We start from the raw sequence: 18,588 nt of genomic DNA, 5'->3' as shown, positions 1-18,588 counted from the left end.
TATTGCAAGGAAAATGTGAATGAGGAAATCAAATTTGATCCAATTGGAGAACATTATAATCCTAGGCAGCGACGTAGTCTTGGTAGAATATAATTTAGACGAATGTACACAATATTGTTGAACAAGGAGCAATGACAAGTGAAGGACCAAGATCAAGATTTTAGTGTTACCAAGCTGTGGGCAATTTTGGTACTACTTTATGTAGTTGGGATGTTAGGGACCTAGGTGGAGTCAAATATGGCCTCTGGATCAGGGTGTATCGTCTTGAATTTAGGAATATGTGGTTTGGGGGTGGTGGGGTTGGTGTGGAGGGTAAGTAGCGTTCATTTTTGATCTGTGCTTTGGGGAGGCTACTCTGCACGAAGAACTCTCGTGGGCTCCCAGTGTTTATCTCAGATACGGTTCTCTAGTTCAAGCTTGCTTCGAGGAAAGGGGGTGTGGGAGTGATGGGCTATTTTATTTAATCTGTAGATTATAGTAAGGCATATTCCTTGGATAGGATACGATATACTTCTTTCAGTTTGGGATCTGTTCCATTTATTTTCTTTGAGGTCTTGCATTAAGTTTCGATGTGGTTATGTTAGACCCCCTAGGAGTTGGTTTTTCGTGTCTGGTTTACCCTTGATTGTTAATGTTTCCAAGCTTCCGGATGGATGTGACAAGGTTGTCATTGGCGAGCATATCCAACATTTTGGTGTTCATTTCCCAACTATTATTCCTGATGCATGGAGGCAAAGGGAACTCCTAAGCACTAGAACTATCCTTTCTCCAGTTACAGCAATTCTTTCTTCTTCAGTTTCTTTTGGATTTTATGGTTTTGCTGATCTCGATTTCATATTGATGAGCTCCAAATCATAACATGGTTGCCTCCTTTTGATATTGTTCCCTCTAGCTTTTTAGGCATACTGCAGGAGCATGGTAGACAGATGTTGGATGGTGATTCTTCCGTGGTGTCAAAAGTTGGTGAGAAGATTTGCAATGGCCTTAGCATGTGGGGTTGCTATTAAAGGTCATATTAGAGTTCCAGATTGTATGAGAGAGGCTAGTTGTTGGTGATCGGAATGGAAGTCTTTGAATATATTGCCCCAACATTTGGTGGGTTCCCCCCTCCAGCTCCTTTGAAAGCTCAGGTCCTTCTGATTTGGGTGGTGTTGTGAGACATTTGCGATGATATGACGAGACTGCTATTCTTGGCTCAAAGAATGCGTATGATTCGAGGACTGCATAAGCAAATGCCCTTTTTATTGGCCTCAAATCCTTCTTCCAATTCTTGGCTCCCCCTTCAGTGTAAGTTGATTTCCTAGACATTATTGGTTGGGTGAGGGATGGCTCGATATTCTTATTTTTGGTTACATGGGTAAGTGGAATTTTGGTCACATTTATTCCCTATAAAGTTTGGTTGTAATTGTCCTTTAGACTAATGTTGGAGAGCATGCATCAAGTACTTGCATGCCAGTTGTTTATTCCTGCTCTTCAAGCTAATAAGCATCTTCATCTACAATTCTTGCTTAAAGTTCACGAAGTGATCTCTTCGAGTAACTACACTCTCTCTCTTTGTAAGATTCTAGCAGTCACCTTTTAGCTTATTGCAGGCTTCCTTTGACATTCTCGTTTGTTTAAGACTCAATTCATTGTCTTCTCCATACAGAAGTATTTGTTGAAATGGAAGAAGTGAAGGACAGTGTGTCACCCACTAGTAGGTTTTATAATCATCCGATTTTTTATGCGTTGGGCAGTAGTTATGATGAGTGACCGCTCCATTCAAGTCTAGAATTCAGATGACCACAAAAAGTTCTGCAGAAAATTAGGTCCAGAGAGTTCTCAAAATCTTGATGGAATCTTCTTCCATGTGGGGTTCTTAAAACACCTGGAGTCCGGAGGAGCTTTGCCTTCAGATTTTGGCAGATCTAAATAGATAAATGCCTCGACTTGATGGATTGGGGAAGATGATTCCAAGTTGTCATGAACAAACAGGTGGCATGCAGTGAAAACCTTGAGCTTTTGTAATATGTTGAAAAGTTTCTGCCATGTAAATTTTAGTTGAGAGTGGAATAAGATGCTTATGCACACATATTCTCTGAAGGTCTAGAAAAGGGGCTTTTTGCACTCATCACAGTGTGCATGTCTGTTTACCTATGTGTTAGGTCCTAGAAAATGCATTGTTGCTATTAACCATATGTGTGTGTGTCTATATATATATATATATATATATATATATATATATATATATATATATATATATATATATATATATATATATATATATATATATATATATATATATATAAGTCCTAGAAAATGAATTTTGACCATTAACCACATTGCCCGTGTATGTGTGTCTGTGCGCATGCGCACATATGTGCATAATTGCATGCGTGTGCGTGTGAGAATGTGATGGAAAAAGATTATATAAGAAAATGTGTGTGTGTGTGTGTGTGTGTGACATGGAGAAAGATTATATAAGCGAACGAGTTTATACTGTAGTGTAAGCCACTTTTGCATTCGGTTCCATTTGTCTCTAAATTTTGCACTTGTGGGTCTCATCTAGGCAATTAAAATGCACATGTGGGTCTCATCTTGGCGAGCCCTTATTTTTGGCACATTGGCTGTTCATTGGTGGATGGCCGATCTAGGACTTCAAGAGCTCAATCTTTTGTTTTTCTTGGAAATTTTTTATTTTCAAATCGAAGACGTGTATTTTGAAGCTCGGCTTATGTGTGGCTATAAGCTTGTTGTTGCACTCTCTTATTGCAAAATATGTTTGATGGGTGGCACTTTATGTCATTTGTTAGTCATGGAGCAGAAATTGTTGATAGAGGACAAAGGCACGTGGAACTTGTAATCGTTAACTGTCATAGGTGTATTGTGTCGTTCCCTCTAAGTAATCAAGAAACAACTTTTCCCTTGGCATTGAATTCGTTCGTGTCCCTATTATATAAATAAGTTCCCCCCACGGAGATATTTTGCATTAAGAGGGAAGAGGAATTAAGTGTCCAAACTTGTTGCATAGATGATATTATTGGACAGGACATGTGATGCACAAACACAATCAATCAAATTATATGACTTCTCTTTTTTGAATATCTTAATATAAATTGCTGCAGTGTATATCAAATGATAAAAATTTTCAATTAACAGATTTTAAAGGTTTCGTATTCTTGATTTTCATTAAAATATAGAAAACTTCAAGAATCTAGAAAATTTGAGAATTTATTTTTATGTTATGCATGAAATTAAACCTGACTTGTTTGAACTCTATATATAATATTAAGTTTTAAATTATCACTGAAAGTTTAAATAGAAATTCATATTTAAGAAAACAAAAAATAAAGAAAGTATGTTGCTCATTTTTACTTAGAAATAAAAAATAAAACTTTATTTTAATCCTTTACATGGAAGGAAACCTTAGTATAAAGAGAGATTCTTATTGTGTAAGGAGAAAGAGGTATGCAAGGTAACCTGATTAAGGAGAGTTTCGTACTTTGTAAGTAGAGGAGCAAAGACCTAAAGGAGTTGCTAAATCAAACAGAAACGATAAGCAAGAAAGTTGACGGATAAACGCAAATCACAAGAAACTTAGTATATATAGTAGTCAATGATACTCAATCTAAGTATAACATCAGAAAAGCCATACATTCATGCCCACTAGCAATGGGCATGTGCAACACACTGCACAATGGCATGTTACATGCAAAATAAAAGGCTAAGAGGGATGATCATATCATTTTATCCAATAAAAAAGATACATAAAATTATGGTGTATTTCCTTTTTCCATCCACACATCTTTGTAGTTTACTTCCCTATTTTTACCAAAATACTCTTGTTATTATAAATCTTTTTAGGTAAAAATACTAACTAAAATATAATAACGCTGCTCTTGAAATAACAATATTATGAAATATGGTAATATTACTAATTATGGTAGCTACAACAGTATCGTGAATATATAGGTTAGTTGCAAAAGAAAGTAGTAGCAATATTTAATGATCTATAAAGCATTCTCCCTTTAGATTTTTTTGGTCTACATAGGATTATCTCATTTTTTATTGGTGCATTTGGAAAGAACAAAATGTTCTCATTTGTAGTGCTACTGAGTGCATTAGGTGATCCTTTATCAATGGATTGTATATATATAGATTTGGTGTTGTTCAGACTAAGTTGTTGATCTTTTTATGCATTGGACATTGGTGGTTCTCATCTGTACCACAGTCCAAAGTGGTGTGGGCTAGTTCAAGGATAGGATACATACAACATAGTTTTGACAGGTTATCTTGGGGAAACCCTGGCCGAGCTGGTGGAGGTGGTATTTTTAGGGATGCAGAAGGAAGAAAGTTGATGAGTTATTCAGATCTGATTCGACTGCTGAGGCCCATGGACATTGATAGAATTATGGACGGTCTGTCCCATTTTTAGCTTCTGATGGTAGTTAATCGAGATTGGTAAAATGTCATCAAGTGGGTCCACAAAGACACTTCAGTTCCATGGTTTGTGGCTGTATTTTCTAGGAGATATTTGACAAATGTGATTCAAGAGAGTTATCCTTTGCCAGGTTGAGAAAAATGCCAAGGGACACCTAGGCGGCAGCTCGGGGGGTGGCCCTCTGGTGCTAGCGGTTGTTCAGGTTTTGAGGCACCCTAGATAGACATGTATACATATATTTGTGGCCTAAATGTGCATACACACATATAGATGCATGTACATACATATGTATGTATGTATCATTTTTGTACATTTATTCATTATATATGTTCTAACCTAGTATATATTCATTTATATGTGCTTGAACAATGAAATCACATTGAAATCATTGAATCAATTTTCAAAATTGTAAGAAATCAAAAGATATAACAAATGATATCCAGGATTCCATAAAACCATAGTTACCGGAATCTCTCCACCAACCTCGCGTTTCCGGTTCCGAAACCCGATTCCGCATTTCCGTTAAGGAATCTCTATGGAAACCATTTTTTGGAACCAAGGAAACTCGATTCCTTAATTTCGGAATCTCCATTTGACACATCTTTAGAAACCTTCTTTCGGAGACCAAAGAAACTCGATTCCTTAATTTCGGAATCACGATTCAACACATCTTTAGAAACCATTTATCAAAACCAAGGAAACTCGATTCCTTAATTTCGGAATATCGATCCAACACATCTTTGAAAACTTGAACCCATAAATTGCGGGTAGACGTTCCCAGATATATCGAATCTGGATTCTAACGAGGATTAAATCTTGATTCCATGTCAATTGGAGTAGAAATCTTCCTTCGATTGCCTCTAGTGGTTGCAGGGTTTCATTATTTTACTTGTGCCACCCTGGATGGCCTTTACTTTAAATTTAAAATATAATGAGTAAATACAACACATACAATTAAAAGTAAGACCATGGCGTTGACATAATCCTATTTTGTCTTTATAATAATGAAGTCAAAGTCACAATTTAGGAATACTTGTCTTTTGTATATAATGACCATAAGTTCAATAGTCAACACAATCACTTTAAAATTCGAGAAACCTTATAATAAGAGACACCCAATATAGGTTCTAAAGTTGATGAGGCTCAAGATGTGCTTGTGGCTTCCTTCTTCATAAAAATGAGATCTTGATTCCTGGTAGGGGTCGTCAAACGCATTCCATAGTCCATATTATTGTAAATCTCGATCTCAAACTGGCATGGATCTATGATTTCTATACTTTAAAAACTTGATTCCAAATATGTTAGAATCACGATTCGAAACAACAACATATCTATGTTCCACATATGTTAGGAACTCGATTCCATAGATGTCGGAAACTCGATTCCGCATATTAAAGAATCTTGACTCCTGAAGTGTCGATTCCAAGGGGATGGAAATCCCAATTCTAAGAAAGACGAAATCTCGATTCCATAGGTGGATGAAACTTGGATCTATTCTGTTGAAACATGATTCTTAAAAACTCGATTCCGCATATTAAAGAATCTTGACTCCTGAAGTGTCGATTCCAAGGGGATGGAAATCCCAATTCTAAGAAAGACGAAATCTCGATTCCATAGGTGGATGAAACTTGGATCTATTCTGTTGAAACATGATTCTTAAAAACTAGGAATCTCGTTCCTGGCGATCCCCATTGTATGGACAACGATTCCTAAGACAGAATCTTCTACCCAGTCACAATTACGCGATTCCGGTTCCTAAAACGATTCAGGTTCCCAGGCATTTCCACCAACTATCCATAAACTCTCAAATATTCATAATGACCAAATACTAAATAACTTAAATTCAAGACCACAACTGCAAATCCATACCCCATAGTTCGTAGTCTCCAATCTCCATAGTCCATACAATTCCCAAACTGGCAAAAATCTGAAGTTGAAAACCGCAATACAAAAGATGCATTATCTTCGATATTAAGAGTTTTTGATGACTATGAACCTCTAAACCACATTAAATTCCCATTATAACTTCTCTTTGTGGTTCACAATGAATCCAGTTCAAAAAAGTAAAGTGGCACCTAATGGCCAAAACCTAGGAGGACGCCTAGGTCACACCCTTGCCTAATTGAGAAGAAATACTCTTGGACGAGGGCCATGTTTGACTTAAAAGTTTTTTTTTGACATTTCCCCCCCATTTTTTAACCTTTGGAACCTTAAAAATGCTCAAGAAATGTGATTGTTTTTTTCAAAACTTTCTTTAGGGCTAGTCTGTTTGTAAAGGACCACCTATGCCTAGGCAGGGCATCCATATCCCCTAGGTAGGGAGGGGTGGTTGCCTAGGCGGAAGGCATATCGTTTTTTATTTCATTGATCCCACGAATGTCTTTCTGGGGGCCAATAAAGAAGCATACACCTTGACGAATCAAGGGGTTTCTTGAGACCCTTTCTTGATATAGAAATTGATTAGTAGGCCTTTGAGTTACCATCTTGAGACGATTGATTGTTTGTAATACTTAGATATAATTTGTACTTTTTCGTCTAATTAATATACTTTTGATACTGTGCAAAAAACAATTATCTTTTGTAATTTATACGTAACTTTATCTCCAAATTTTACTAAAAAAGGTAGATACATACACACACACCCTCACACATGCATGCGCACACACTTTACTTTTTATATACTCCCTAAAAGTCGAAATCTATGATACAAGAATTCACAAAACTAAGTAATGGAAAAAGTAGTACATCCACTGCAGTATAGTTCATTTTGATGATTTTAATTGATAAAATGGTTAATATTGAAGGCTCAATTCTTTAAAGCTATTTGTTGGGCTCTAATTTGTGGGTCATGGGAATGTAAATTAGATTTTATTTTCTTAATTAACTAAAACATTTTTTATGAATAAAATTTATATTTTCTTTAACCTTGTTACTTTGATAAATAGAGAACTTCCTTCCATCAATGGTATGGAATGGTATCAATTGTGTAAAATATGAAAGGATTTTATATCCCATTAAAATTGGAGCTTGAAATAGGAGAGCTCTGCCTTTTTCTCTCCCTCGTAGGAAGGAATAATTAATCAAAATTTCTTACTATTGATATTAAAAAATAGAGAGAAAACGCAAAGAATTAACGTCCCATCGAAATAGAGAGAAAAAGGTCTATGGAAACTACGGATGTTAGCTAAACCTGGTGTATCATGGAAAAAGGAGAGATTATCTCCTATGAAAATGGAAATGTAGGCAACATATGGAAATAAGAAAGGTTAACTAGAACTAGACGTTCATTAGAACATGAGATAATTAAACCTAGCTTTCTTTGGAAATAGAAGAGGGTAACTTAACCTAATTCCAAACCTATGAAATGGGTTAGCAAATTCGAAACCTATGTGAAGTTTCCATCTAATTATGGATTTAGGCTAGAGGAACTCACATTTTAGAATGTATCTACGCATACACACAAACATACCATTTAGGTGCTTGAGGAACTCACATTTTAGAATGTATCTACGCACACACACAAACATACCATTTAGGTGCTTGAGGAACTCACATTTAGAATGTATCTACGCACACACACAAACATACCATTTAGGTGCTTGAGGAACTCACATTTAGAAGGTATCTATGCACACACGCCAACATACCCATTTAGGTTTTTGATTTAGGCTTGAAGAACTCACATTAGGTGTATGTGATTGCATTTGAATACGTGTCTATATCTTTCGTTTATGTAGGTTGTCTTGGAAATCTGTTTACATTGAGTAGGTTGCCTCCTATGGGAGAAAAGTTTATTCTAGTTGTGTGTTATGTTATTAGCTAGTTATATGTGGCCCTTTTATGCAAGGGATGAAAAAGACATCCCTCATAGGTGAAGAGTGGAAAATAGTAGTCAGTGAACAATAGATTTGTGAATGTTAGTTTCGAGACTTGTTTTAGTATATGATAGATTTAGAACGAAACTTTGGTAGGTTTTATGACTAATGTATTTGTGGACAAGTGGACCCATTGACTTTGCAGGTTGAGTTGACCCCCTTGAATTCGGGGTTGCATGTTTGGTTTTATTACCCTTAGCTTATCGTACTCTCTTAAATGGCAATACGGTGAAATTTTAGAAAAACAAATAAAGATTGAAAGCCACCTAATTAGAAGGGAGATTGCTAGCAGTTTATCTCTCTCTCTCTCTCTCTCTCTCTCTCTCTCTCTCTCTCTCTCTCTCTCTCTCTCTCTCTCTCTCTCTCGTTCTCTCTCTTTCTCTCTCTCACCCTAGATATATACGTGTTTGTGTGTGTACAAATACATGTATATGATTATGCCTTTTTTTTGACAGCATCGAATTTCTCATTCTGCTGTTTCTATATGTGGTTGGACTTGATTGTTTGTGACCTAGCATCAAAATAAGCTCCAAATAACCAGAATCCCTGAATGTTTTCACTAGCTCATAGCACTAGGACCTTTGTTGAAGACCGTTATATAGGTTATGTCTCTTACCAAACTTGTATGTGGATGAAGACCATTACAAGAAGATGCTTCTGCTTAGCTTCTATATCTGAACTAGAATGGAATTGGAAATGTGGGGAAAATCTTTCTACAGCTATGAATCAATAGAACTATGCAAATATATTTAAGTCGTACAAAATTTGTTGGGAAACCAGTTTTTAGTACTTTGGTTCACTAAAACTTATTTTGAGAAACATGGGACAGATAGTGGCAGTCAATGGGTTAAACTGATTCCTAGACAAATATAGACTTAGGCATATGCATCTCTATATCTATCTAGGGAAATTTATCAAAGTACCCATAAGCGATGAATTATTCAATATCTTATCCATTTGCAACAATTCCAACTCATGATCGTGTTTCTTTTTATGTGTATTTTGAAATTAGATCAATGTTAAATAGTTCATCTCTTCTGGGCATTTTGACATCTTCATGCATGCAGATATGCATATATGTATATAAACATACACATGCATAACTACATATATACATCTATTACCACAGTTATATATAAAGCAAACTTAGTGGACAGTTCTGACTGATTATGGTATCAAGCTGTATCCGTGCTGTCACTCTATGGCGTTATGCTTGCTGTATCTTGTTAAAATGGATTCTTTGCCAGGGACTTATCTCCAGGTATCATATCATGTAATTAGTTGATAATAGCTCTTTTTGTAAAGCGCTTGTTCTTCTAGGGAGCCATCTTCTGTCCCTGTATCAGTAACAGGATAGCAGTAAGTTATTCTATGGCTTCTAGCGGCTCCTTTTTTATGAGTTCCTAGCTTAGAGGCCCTACAAAGCTAGCTTTAGAGGTCTTGTAGTTCATTTATAAAGGTCTCTATGTCCTTGAGCCACGAGTGAAGCATCCAAAAGAGTAAGGCTCAGACATTTCCTCTTATGTCGCTGCAACCTAGGGCTTCCATTGGAGAGCTAGCTACTAGGAAAGGGATTGTGGCCATGTATCCCGAGAGAAGGCCCCTACCCCTTATCTCAGTACATATGGCCTTGCAGCTTCTTGTCTTTTAATAAAGGGTTTCAACTCTAAAGACTTACAAGTTGTATTTGGACGAAGAGAGCCCCACCCCAATAGGGCTGGCTCTCTGAGCCGGTGGTTAAGAGTGTTAAAGAGAACACAAGAGTTACTAACCCGATACAAGATTGAAGGAGGGTTGGTGACCTTGAATTGTTTCGTATGAAAGCTTAAATGTGTCCCTTAATTGCAAATCTTATAATTTCGATGCTACAGTTTTTTTAATGATGCTTTTCTAGGTACTAGACCATTCATGACATGAAATATGCTTAGATTACAATCTTTGAAGGTTGGGACTCTCTCTCTTTTTATTTTTTTATCTCTTCTGACCATTTATTTCACTAATGGCAGGCAGAGAGTGCCATAATGGCATTAGGTTGCAGTGGGGTGTATTTGGCAAGTCTCCCCATTAGGTGAGCTCTCTCCTTCCTTCTTAAAAAGATCATTAGTTTGGTTTATATGAATTCATTTGCTGATGTTGAGATTGTTGCTTCAGGGTAAGCCCTTCAAAGACACCGGTTAGACCTCGTGTACCTCGTGCCCTTTCGCACTGATATTATCCAAAGATTTGTTGTGGCTTCTGTTGGGTGGTTCCTGGAAACCATTATTTGAGGAGTACATCTTCACAGGCAATGGACGTTTTTGTATGACTGAACACCCACCTTATCTTTCGCTTTTGCCGTTCTCTCTCATTGTTTTCCAAAATGATGGATGCAACGGAAGCTTAGTGCTACACCTGTTTCTCTCTCATTCTCTAAATTCCCTTGATGGAAGCAAATCAAACTATCTATTAGTGGGTCTCTTCCTCTGGCTAGATGGTAAGAAGGTTGTTGGGGCCTTTTGGGAGGTTGGACTGATCCTTAGGAAACTAGAACAGTATGATTTTGGTATTCCCTTGGTGATAATTGGTTGCTCAATACATGGGCGGCGCAGGTCAGAGACCTATGGGAATTGAGGAATATTTATTTGTTTCACAAACCCAAATGGGCATTTCTATTTTGTTTCATTTGTGGACTCTGTGTGATGTGGGTATCAGGCTTTGGATTGGTTGTCATATACTCTCAATTTAATTACATGACAAAAAATGGAGAACTTTCATGCTTATCTGCTCATTTGCTTGCTTTCATTTAATCTTGTTCTTTTTAGTTAAGTTGGAACCTCGCAATTTCAGGGTTGCAATGCTGACTGCTTTTTGTAGTAGTTTGTATTGAGAGAGAGAGAGAGAGAGAGAGAGAGAGAGAGAGAGAGAGAGAGAGAGAGAGAGAGAGAGAGAGAGAGAGAGGGGGGAACATGGGTGGTGATTGCTGATTGTACTTGGGCTTTTTCATAAGAAACCCTCCCAACTATTCTACAAAGAATGGTGACCAATCCATCATGTTACAAAAAAGAATTGAGTCACCATTCCAACATTGCAAAAGGGTGACCCTCACAACCCAAAAGGGTGATCCTCTTAACCGTTGTTCCTCAACAGGTTCCTTTAGAGAGTATTTGATCGGCATTGGTCGGTTCAGTGGCCACAGAGAGAGAGAGAGAGAGAGAGAGAGAGAGAGAGACTACATCATTAAAGAGAGATGATTCATGGTCCCAGTATGGAAAAAGGGGATACCACCAAACTTTTTGCCTTGGTCTGAAACCATGACCCTAGAAGAATTATGTCCCTACAAGGATTGGCAAATTGGCCCGACATAAAGAGGACCCCGATAAACCGTTGCTTTTGAAATGGATATTATAGGTATTCGGAAGATAAAATGAAGACTGGCTCTCATTTGTTTTTAGTGGGAGGTCCCATCTTCTTTTTGGGAGCAACTGACCAATTAGACCATGTTTTCAAACTTAGCCGAATTTCAGTCAAAAGTTGGGGGCGATTAGACTATATTTGCTTGTAATATTAGACATAAACTATTGGGTAGATTGACCCAAAAATCGTTTTGTTCTTTGTCAGTAATTTAGGTAATATCCTTTTTCGGATAGTGCATAATAAGAATAATAAAAATCATTATTTTGGTACAAAAAGGTCATAATTATGAGTTTTTGGGAGCACGTCATTCGTTGTTCCATATAAAACAAATATTGTATATTATGAGACCGTTTATCTTTGTTACAAAGAGTTTGCACTTGCTCCAAGATATTAGATGTTATGGATGGCTTGGGATGTGTCACAAAGTTCGAGAATTTTTTTGAACTTTGAGTTTAATTAATAACAACTCATAACCACTCGATTTGAAATATGATGGAGAAATGTTATTATGACTTCTTTATACTAAAAGTAAATAATCTATTTGTATAAGCAGATGATAATAAATCCTGTCCATCATATTTAAATTGTTTTTAATACAAGGAGATCACAATAACTCTTGCTGTCAGATTTCAAATCGGGTGGTTGTAAGCTGTAGTTGACTAAACTCAAAGTTCAAGAATTTCTTGTACTTCTAGACATTACCCGAAGCTATCCAATTTGACATTTAAAGGTTAGGAGTGATTGTGACCTTCTTGTAACAATGATAAATACTCTCATAGTATACAATCCTAAATGTAAATAGTCTGTTTGTATACTTTTTTCCATTGAAAATCCTTTTAAGACCTAATGCAAAAAAAGACAAATTCCAACTCTTTGATTTTACATTAGAGAATTTGGGATGTTCTCTTTCTATAAAATCCACTTTATATAAGATGCAATCTTAGCTGTAGGAGTAATGTTGCAAACGCCATTTATTTTATTTAGATTGTGTGGATTTGATACTGCCTTAACATATATATTATTTTTTTATATTGTCTCAAATAGCGTATCAAATCTACAATATTCAACTAAAACCGATAGCCTTACCACGTTACTTCTCCAAATAAGGTAGCCACCTTGTATAAACCACACACCTTATCTTATTCTTCTAATTCTAAGATAAATATATTAGTGTTAGTTTGATGCGCATGCTTTGTATTAGAAGCCCAACCTTCGCTTCATTAAAGAGTGTGGGGCCCATGATGCCCGAATGGTAAGAAAAGACTTAATTTGAGAGGAAGCAAAATGATGTCTTCAATAAATAAAATTATTTGTTTTATATGTATTATTAATTATATTAAGAGAGAAGTTTGGAATCCTTACACCCCTTTCTTTTCATAGTGGTGACATAAGGAATATGCTTTAAAGGGCAGATTTCCGAAAGGTCATTGCTTTTCAAGAATTACGGGGGTACCCTTGATGACGAAAAGGCCCATGTGCACTGGTTCCAAATTCCATTAATTTTTATGATTTGTCCATTCAAGGCTTCTTTTTGTTTGTACACCAATATATACCTTGATTTTGATTCAATTAATAGAGAGATATTAGATTAGCTTCGAAGTTCTCTTTATTGTGGCCGGTTGATTTGATAATTAAAAATCTTAGGAAAAGTTTATCGGTATTTTTCATATAAACAGAAATGATTATATACAATGAGACCATTTATTTTTGATACAAGGAGGTCAATACAACTATCCGACTTGAAATATGATAGCTTAGGTGTGTCACAAAGCTTGAAAAAATTTGGTCAATAGAATAGTTATAGCCATCAAATTTCACTTTCAATGACTAAGATTAATCATGACCACCTTATACCAAAGATAAATGATCTCGTTGTATATTTTTTCTAAACAGAAAGCCTTAAAAAGTTTATAAACCTAGGCAGCTTTCATTTATTTCCTCTTTTCAAAAAATATGTGTGGAGCTTATCAAAATAGACCATACTTAACTAGTTTAACAGTTTACCGATTTTCAAGTATTCCTAACATGATCACGTGTAATTTGACGAGATTTTGAAATTAAATCAAAAGAAATGGGTAGAATGTTCATTAGTTTATATCTTAAGTGTATTTTGATAAATTTTTTAAATATATATAATATTTTACAAATTCAAACGACTTCACGCTCCCATAGGAGCACATTGTCCCTTTATTCCCTTAGTTAAATTTTAATATAGAGGTATTATTACCACCCCAAATTTTGGGACGGATTTTCTTCAACCTAGTGACTGACTTCAAAGAAAGAAAAAAAAAATAAAAAAATTCAGCTGTACTCTGTGAGCCTGAAAAGAAATTAAAGTATGACAAGTGAATGTAGACTGTTCAATTTTGGACCGCCAGATCTAAGCGTTAAAAAACTCAAAATGTAAATTTTATTTTTTGAAAAGATTTACCTAGTGCAAATTTCAAATTCCAGAAATCCTCCGAGGTAGTATTTTCACTCGAGGGAGTAAATAGAACAAAGTACACATGCTGTTTTACAAAAATCGTAGATATTTTAAGACGGCCTTTATTATGGAAATATTTCTGTATACCCAAAATATCGCATGTGATATGATTCATTTGGGTTTGGGTGTCGGCCTTTCGGCCTAAGCGAAACGAATTTAACAACACTACGAGAACGAGAGAGATATTATGGGGCTGAACCTTCTTATTTATTCTCATATTCTTACAATGCGATGGTGGCATGTAATGATATAAATATTTGTTATGACACAATGGGGATATATTTGGAAGAACATTTTGTAGCATGCCTAATCAATAAAGGGGCTTTACGCCATCTAGTGGCCATTCTAATACCTTATCAATATAGAAAGAGAGCTCCACTATAAAGATACTTTCATTGCATGGTTTTTCTACACAAGAATAAAGTTGGGACTGCTGAATCATGTGAGAAGGAGCACTCAAAGGATAAAATAGAAAAAGAAAAAAAAGGTTAAAATGTTAAATTGGAGGGCAGGATTTGTTCACATGAAGAACCAACAAACCAGCCCATCTTCCTTCTCAGACCTGGGCTTAATAATATGAAGAAAGGAAAAAGAAAAGAAAAAAAAAGAAAAGAGGCACAGGGATAGCAGCATTTCACAAGCCCCCAAAATGCATTCCACCTCCCAAAGTTGATCCACCACATGCCATGCCATGAGATCTCTCAGCAGCCATCCCCTAAAAGATGTATACAAAATAAGAAAGATAAGAGTTATTAAGTAGAACGGAAAATGTCTTTTTGAAGGGTGAAAATTCCTTGCAATATTATTAAAATATATCTAAATTAAAGGGTGAAAATTCCTTACAAAATTCAATATTTTTGAGGAATTTTCCAGATTTTTCCTAAATTTCTAAGATTTATCTAAGGATTTTTCTTATTTTCTGAAATTTTTTATTTTTATTTCATTAGCTCATGAAAAAATCTTTTGAGAAGTGTGCAAATTGGTATTTGGGAAGCTATAACAAGTGGGGAAATTTTTGTAATTTGACCTACCCTAAACAAGCAGGGTTACTTCATTTGGTTGAAGCCTCTTACGTGGGCAAAATTATGGAGGGCAACTTGGGTATTTTTTGAAGATATTTTAAGGAGATACTTGAGTTAAATGGAAAAAAAAAAAAAAATCTTATAAAATAATTGAGTAGTTTTGACATCTTTAATGATTTTGTAAAGAGCTTTAAACCCTTAAATAATTTTTTCCTAAATAAAAAAATAAAAGCATGAATTATTTGCATGTAACTCATTAATATTAAAAATGAAAACAATGATTTTTTTAAAGGGTATTTTAGTACTTTTAAAGGATCCATACCTGAGTTTACGCCACGATTACAAGCATCACATATTTGGGATTGTTAGTTCCACCTTCAATCAAATTCTTCGTTGCGTCTTAGGGATTAGTGTTTGGGTTAAGAGAAGTCCATAACAATGATGCCCCAAGTACCTCTAAAGCCCCTAAAATTGCCTTCTCATCATAACTTGTAAACACAATAACAATGCAGCAATCCAAAACCCCAAGCTCCCAATCTCACATCTTACCTGTTCCACAATCCACATAACCCCAAAAATTAATTTCAAGAAGTCATCCATAAGTTTGCAAGATGATGTTATCTCATTCATACTTACATGCATACAAACAAATTTATTTACTATTTACATGTGTATGTATGCAAGCAATTCATTCACACATATATGTATAACTTTGTCTTAGCCGCCTCCAATTAGTTGGAAAAAGGTTTTGACGATGATGATGACATGTATAACTTTGTCAATATTTCTTTTGATCTTTAATTATTACAAATTCGGCCAACAATATACATGAAATGTATGTATGTATGTATGGGGGTGGCATGTGATTAATCCGATTACCCCATCGAGCAACATGCACCAATTTCTTTAAAGTTTTCTGATCACTGTAGTGAAGGAGTCCCATTTACCTTGGTGGCATTAGAGGCTAAGGCATCAGAGGAAGCAGAAGCAGCTGAAGAAGTTTCTAAAGAGGTAAGCCCCACATTATAAGCCATGGTTCCATCAGGCTGGTAAATCCCATAGTTTCTCTCAGAGGTTGGACCGGGCTTCAAATTCTCATTAAACAAGGCAAATAAGTAGATCTCCAACCTTTGTTTAGGCTTCAATGGGGTTCCCTCATTGTGTAATTGCCTCTGCAACAAGTTCCTATTGTAAGTCTGGGCATTTTGCAAAGTTGCACCGGCTTCATTCTGGTCCCCCTTGGAAGGCCACCCAGTCTCTGAAACCCTAACTTCCAAACCTCCAAAACCCAACTTGGAGAGAGCAAAAATGGCAGCATCCACTTGTGCATAGAGCATGTTGTCATAGAAAATTTTGGTGTATGGGTCGTACATTCCTGGGTTAGGCTCAAACAAGGCATATTCTAGAGAAATTCTTGATGGGTCGTCCTTATAGGCAAAATAAGGGTAGGCATTGATCCAAAATGGTGCATTTGTTGCAGCCAAGAATTCCAACAATGGTGTCATTAATCCGACTAGGTCTTGTCGGAAAAATCCTGAAGAGGGGGGATATGAGCTTCCCAGTACTGCTAGGGAATGATCTGTAGAGACCCAGATACTAGAGGCCAGGTCCAAGCGGGCTAAGGCATTGCGAATACCTACCATGGCTGGCACCAAGTTAGCCATTAGGGTAGGGTCTCCATTCGTGAAAATCTCATTTCCTATCAAAATTCCAGAGATTTTGGTGCTCGGTACGTAAGGCTTGATGTGTGTTGAGACCCATTGGATGGCTTGTTCAGGGTCGGCCATGGTCCAAAGGAGTTCGTTCTCGAGTGTGACGATTAGGTCGATGCCTGTGTTCGAGAAGGCGGTGAGGACTTGAGGGTTAGTGTCATAGATCTTTGCCTTGCTAATCTTGAGGAAGTTTAAGAGGGACACTACTTGGTTTGGTGATGGCAAGTTGTTGGCTACTTGGCCATAGTTGATTCCCAAGGCTGTTGCTCCTTCTTGATATGAAAAACCTTCATAAACAGAGGAAAATAGGATCAGGCATCCATTGGGAAATAATTAACTCAAATAAAAGCACTGATGAATGTATGAAGATGGCACATGATGCTAATGTTGATGGGATTTACAAGGATGTAGGAATGGATGAAGGTTAGCCCATGAAAAGATGAGATAGAAAGATAAAATGCATTTCATTCGATGGATTACAATAAAATGAATGAATGCACATAAAACAATAAACTGAATTGCTAATGTGGTTTAGATGAGCAAATGTATGAAGGATTTTAGAAGAGAGAGAGAGAGAGAGAGAGAGAGAAGAATGCATGTATGAAGGCTTGTGAGAGAGAGAGAGAGAGCTAAGGAGAAACATAACTCATCACAACTAACTTCTAAAAACCCAAATGCTAAAAGGAAAATGAATGAATCAACATAACACATGACATCCAAATGCTAATAAGATTACAAGAATGAATGCAGTTTGAGTACCTGCAAGGATGAGAAAGAGAGAGAAGAGCACAGGGGTTATGGCAGCCATGGAAATGGAAGTTTGAGGGAGACTTTTTATGCCCAAGTTTGGAAGTGGAGGAGGGAAAACTTGGGAATCCTTTGCCTTTCTTTGCTTGTTTGGAGAATGTCACTATTTTGCCTTGCCTTGGTTGTGTCGTGTTGGTTTGTGTTTTGGTCATTTGTGGCTGCAAGTCACTTGTTTATATACTCTTTAAGTTTCTCCCATCCTTTTCCCCTTTTTTTTTTTGGCCTAATGTTATCTTGAGTGGGACGCCAACTTTGATGTTTGAAGGGAATTTTACCGATTTACCCTCGATCATTGACCAAATAGTGATGCAAAATGAGTTTATTTTAAAGAGAGTACGATTAAATAGTTTAGTGATGTGACTCTTGTTCTTTGACACGTGTCATGCCATCTGTAGTTTAGAAGGACGGTGCCGGGTGACCTGGCCCCATAAAATTAGGGCTTGGGCCAAGCCTGAGGACCGGGCTACAATAGCTCGAGAAGTTGGTCTAGGCTCCGCGTGGGCCAGCTCAGTTTGGCCCTTTCGTTTTTTATATTTTATTTTTATTTTGTCAGCTTTTGCATATGGCCAGACCTGGCTTGGATAGGGCCAAGGCCGGCCCTAGGCCAATGCCTTTGGCCCTGTTAGTTGGGTTGGGCTGGGCTGGGCCAGCCCTATGGGAATCAAGGCGGGGCTTCGGCTGGGACTGGGTCGGCCTGTTTCCATGCCTACCCTCCATCCCGCCTTATTCATTTGGATAGATGGTCAGATTTTGAGTTCACTTGAGAAGCGATTTAGATTCGATAGGACAATGGCAAAGCTTTTTATTTTTTTTCTTTTAAATTTTTAATAATACTTGTAAGGGCATTATTATATTTTGTATGTGGGTCCTTTGT

The 18,588-nt window shown here is 36.6% G+C and overlaps 2 protein-coding genes across 3 annotated transcripts in view; one reads left to right on the top strand and one right to left on the bottom strand.

Moving 5' to 3' along the window:
- Positions 1-11,052, top strand: part of LOC18434913 (polyadenylate-binding protein-interacting protein 9) — a 32,126-nt gene extending 21,074 nt beyond the window's left edge. For both annotated transcript variants that reach the window (XM_006844974.4, XM_088872442.1), the window contains 2 exons: positions 10,302-10,363; positions 10,447-11,052. In XM_006844974.4, the coding sequence (XP_006845037.1) occupies positions 10,302-10,363; positions 10,447-10,504 (120 nt within the window). In that variant the 3' untranslated portion in view covers positions 10,505-11,052. The remainder of the gene's footprint in view (positions 1-10,301; positions 10,364-10,446) is intronic.
- Positions 11,053-14,547: 3,495 nt separating this feature from the next.
- LOC18434915 (glucan endo-1,3-beta-glucosidase 11) lies at positions 14,548-17,864 on the bottom strand. The gene is made up of 4 exons (XM_020667535.2): positions 17,667-17,864; positions 16,143-17,194; positions 15,518-15,744; positions 14,548-14,888 (listed from the first exon to the last, which is right to left on the bottom strand). Exons 1-3 carry the CDS (start codon positions 17,713-17,715, stop codon positions 15,661-15,663), a joined length of 1,185 nt encoding a protein of 394 aa, XP_020523194.1. The 5' UTR covers positions 17,716-17,864; the 3' UTR covers positions 14,548-14,888; positions 15,518-15,660.
- Positions 17,865-18,588: the final 724 nt, after the last annotated feature.

This window comes from Amborella trichopoda, chromosome 1 (assembly GCF_054954075.1).
Source record: "Amborella trichopoda isolate Santa Cruz 75 chromosome 1, AtrichopodaSantaCruz75HAP2 v2.0, whole genome shotgun sequence".
Lineage (NCBI taxonomy): Eukaryota > Viridiplantae > Streptophyta > Magnoliopsida > Amborellales > Amborellaceae > Amborella > Amborella trichopoda.
Note: the sequence above shows the minus strand (reverse complement) of the source record. Positions and strands in the feature narration are given on the sequence as shown.

What these genes read in the sequence shown, in the direction of transcription:
- LOC18434915 (XM_020667535.2), bottom strand. Translation starts at nt 17,715, where the DNA reads ATGGCTGCCATAACCCCTGTGCTCTTCTCTCTCTTTCTCATCCTTGCA. An exon ending in TCTCTTTCTCATCCTTGCAG is followed by an intron (nt 17,195 to 17,666) that starts GTACTCAAACTG and finishes CTGTTTATGAAG; the next exon opens with GTTTTTCATATCAAGAAGGA. An exon ending in TAGCCTCTAATGCCACCAAG is followed by an intron (nt 15,745 to 16,142) that starts GTAAATGGGACT and finishes ATTGTGGAACAG; the next exon opens with GTAAGATGTGAGATTGGGAG.